This window comes from Mercenaria mercenaria, unplaced genomic scaffold (genome assembly GCF_021730395.1).
Source record: "Mercenaria mercenaria strain notata unplaced genomic scaffold, MADL_Memer_1 contig_1148, whole genome shotgun sequence".
NCBI lineage: Eukaryota > Metazoa > Mollusca > Bivalvia > Venerida > Veneridae > Mercenaria > Mercenaria mercenaria.
Window position 1 is genome coordinate 42,561 of NW_026459126.1, and position 3,121 is coordinate 45,681.

The window sequence follows — 3,121 nt, forward strand, 5'->3', positions numbered from 1 at the left end:
AATGTTATCATAGTTGATGATATTTTCTATGACGGAAAAAAGTTCCAAAATAACATAACACTGATTGCAGAGCAAGGAAATGACAAAAGCTAAATATAAAGCACTAAGAGGCCATTTGCATTTGAAAGTGTAGGCATAAACGAAAACGATAAAATTTAAAGGAAGCGAAATAAAAGTTTTTAGATGTTTAATAACGAAACTAAGGGAAAAGGTATAGCATTTGTATAATGACAAATCATAAACATGTCTAAGAAGAAACAGGAATTATTTTATTTGAGATCAGTTTATTATATAATTGAACTTTTAAATAAAACATTTGAAATGTATGCACATTATAGTATAAGCAAATTTAAGTTTGATATAGACCTAATCAGATAATTTACTATTTTCTCTTCGATTATAACTTTTAGGCTGTTCTTTTAAGAAGTTAACGAAACCAAGATAGATACCATCAACCGCATCTTAACCGGTTCTGTAAATAACGGTTTGTATAAGTTTGTATAATATGAAAACCACACTACGCCCTTTGCACTGGCTTAACCATAGTCATATTTTCATTGAATTATTTGACAATAAAAAGTTAAAAATAACTGCTGGAATACTCCTAACAGCTACTGATCTGTTAAAACAATATGCTGCCTTCAATGAACAAAATGGATTACAGATACATTTTAGAACAGTTTTCCCTTCACTTTTATTTAAAATAGATGTTTCAAGTTTAAACAATCACGCAATCTGTACGGCTTCTAGGATAACAATTATTTACGAAAAGTCCTATTTTAAAAAGAAGAAAACGTCCATATGAAATTGGGTTTTCGTCTTCATCTGATTTTCTTTCTGGAATTCCTGTCTTATGCAGATATATATGTAAGACTGTTATACAAATATTTATTAAACCAGATTTAAGTAATGCCATATGTATATGATAAACTGGTTCAGAAGAACGTTATTTACAAAGGCAGCGACATGTGACTTCTTCCATCCTCAGTAGAGACACCGAGAGTTCTGACCAGAGAAATAAAGGGAGAAAAAGCCCCATGGCAGAGAGAGAGAGAGAGAGAGAGAGAGAGAGAGAGAGAGAGAGAGAGAGATTACCGATAGACTTATATGTGTTGTTGAATGTTGAAATTTGCGATCGGGGAGCTATTAAATGAAGTATCATTTTCTTTTTCAGAATTAAACCAGAAACGTGTTTGTGCCACAGTGTACCAAAATGTGTGTTCAGAGAACAAGGATTCCTTCTAAATTCGTCTTAAAAATATTCCTGGTCTTTACGTTTGTTGTGCATTTAGCTATAATGTTCCTGTCCCCAAAGAAAGAACCCATCAGGACAGTAAATCAGAGATCAACCATGCAAGAAGATGTGAAAGCTAATAAACTGAAATTAAAGATGCCTTTGTTCGTGCCAATCAGAGCCAACGAAATGCAGAATAAAGTGTTCGCTGTTCCACAGTTTCCATTTCTTAATTTCACTTCGTTTATGTTGGAACCAAAGACAGATTGTAAAGATTTGCAGCTTATAGCATTAATCCATTCTTCACCTTATCACTTTGAACGACGTGAAACGATACGGAGAACATGGACAAACCAGTATTACTTTTTTAAGCTTGGGACTGTTAAAAGAATTTTCGTTTTTGGGACAGTCGATAACGATATATTGCAAAAAGCTATTGCAACTGAAAATCGTATTTATGGTGATATTTTGCAAGGCCAGTTCATTGATAATTACTACAATTTATCATTTAATACAATGTTGGGATTAAAATGGATAATAAACCGATGTGAAAATATTCAAACTGTAATGAAAGTTGACGATGATATTGCAATTGATACGTTTAGATTTCTCAACAGTACTGTTTTAAGCTTAGTAAACAAATCAGGACAAGTGCTCTGCCGCTACGGCAGACGTCAGATACTTCGAAACACTACGTCAAAATGGTATATAATTGATAGCATATTTAAAGGAGAGACACATTACCCTAGTTACTGTGAAGGTAAACTTGTTTTGATGACGTTTGATGTCATACCGTCTTTGTACAGTACTGCATTGAAAACGCCATATTTTTTCGTAGAAGACGTCTACATGTATGGTTTAGTGATTAACAAAATAAAAAGTTTAACATTTAGACAATTAAAATTGGAGTCAGATATGGTTCTAAGTGCTTCTACGGCAATGGCATGTCTTATTAAGAAGAAACAAAATTGCAGCGTTTACGTAGCAGGCGTGTCGTCCGATGAAGAAATGGAAGAACTTTGGTTTTTCTTTAGACAGCGATTCATGTCAAGTCATTTTTTTAGTTAAACATTTTATAAACATTTTATATGTGATCAATATCATTTTGAAGTTCAGTACAAAACACTTTGAAAAGCATAAAAATTACATTCGAATATCGGCAACATATGAGCTCAATTGTAAAATATCATTGACTGGATTTTGTGAAATGTGTAAAAATCTCAACCAGTTCCAATTAAATAACTCTTATTTTTGAACTTTGCATGTATTTTGAAAACAAACTTTAAAAACATTTCTTAAAATACAAAGGATAGTTTATGCTTCCTTTTGGTAAAGAAATTAAAGAGGATGCTAGTGAAACTAAACACTAAGAAAGGACTTCATATGGCATTGTAGATATTTGTTAAATTGTGACACTGTAACACAGCTTGTGATTGAAACGATCCATATCCATTTGGTCCGAGAGGTCCCGGACTTTTAATGCAATAACTGGGGCCAAAGGAAGTCAATACTTTTCTTTGGAAACAATTTTTCATATCCTCTGTGAAAACTCATTTCTTAAGTCTTAAAACCGTGTCTATCTTAATTTTGTTCACTAATGTTTGTGAGAAGGGAAACAAACTTCGCTTGTAAAGATATAAGGGGGAATGGTAGAGTTTACTTCTACTGTTCTTTGTTTTACTGTTTGATTACAATTACTATTTGATTGTCAGTAAATGTATGTATGTCAAACAATGTCAGTAGTAAAACATGGTGATCTGGTACCGGTACCAGATCACCATGGCATAGCACCGGTATCTAGGGTGGATTATCCTAGGGAAAAAAACTTGGCACCGGTACCAGATCACCAAGCTGCGTGTTGCTAGGGGTAAGATTCGGGTACCAGAT

At 33.3% G+C, this 3,121-nt stretch overlaps 1 protein-coding gene across 1 annotated transcript; it reads left to right on the forward strand.

Annotated features, from left to right (window-relative positions):
• Nucleotides 1-1,284: 1,284 nt before the first annotated feature.
• Nucleotides 1,285-2,382, forward strand: LOC128551485 (beta-1,3-galactosyltransferase 5-like). Its single transcript, XM_053532357.1, has one exon. The coding sequence runs from the start codon at nucleotides 1,298-1,300 to the stop codon at nucleotides 2,300-2,302; it is 1,005 nt and encodes a 334-aa protein (XP_053388332.1). The 5' UTR covers nucleotides 1,285-1,297; the 3' UTR covers nucleotides 2,303-2,382.
• The last annotated feature ends 739 nt before the right edge of the window (nucleotides 2,383-3,121 follow it).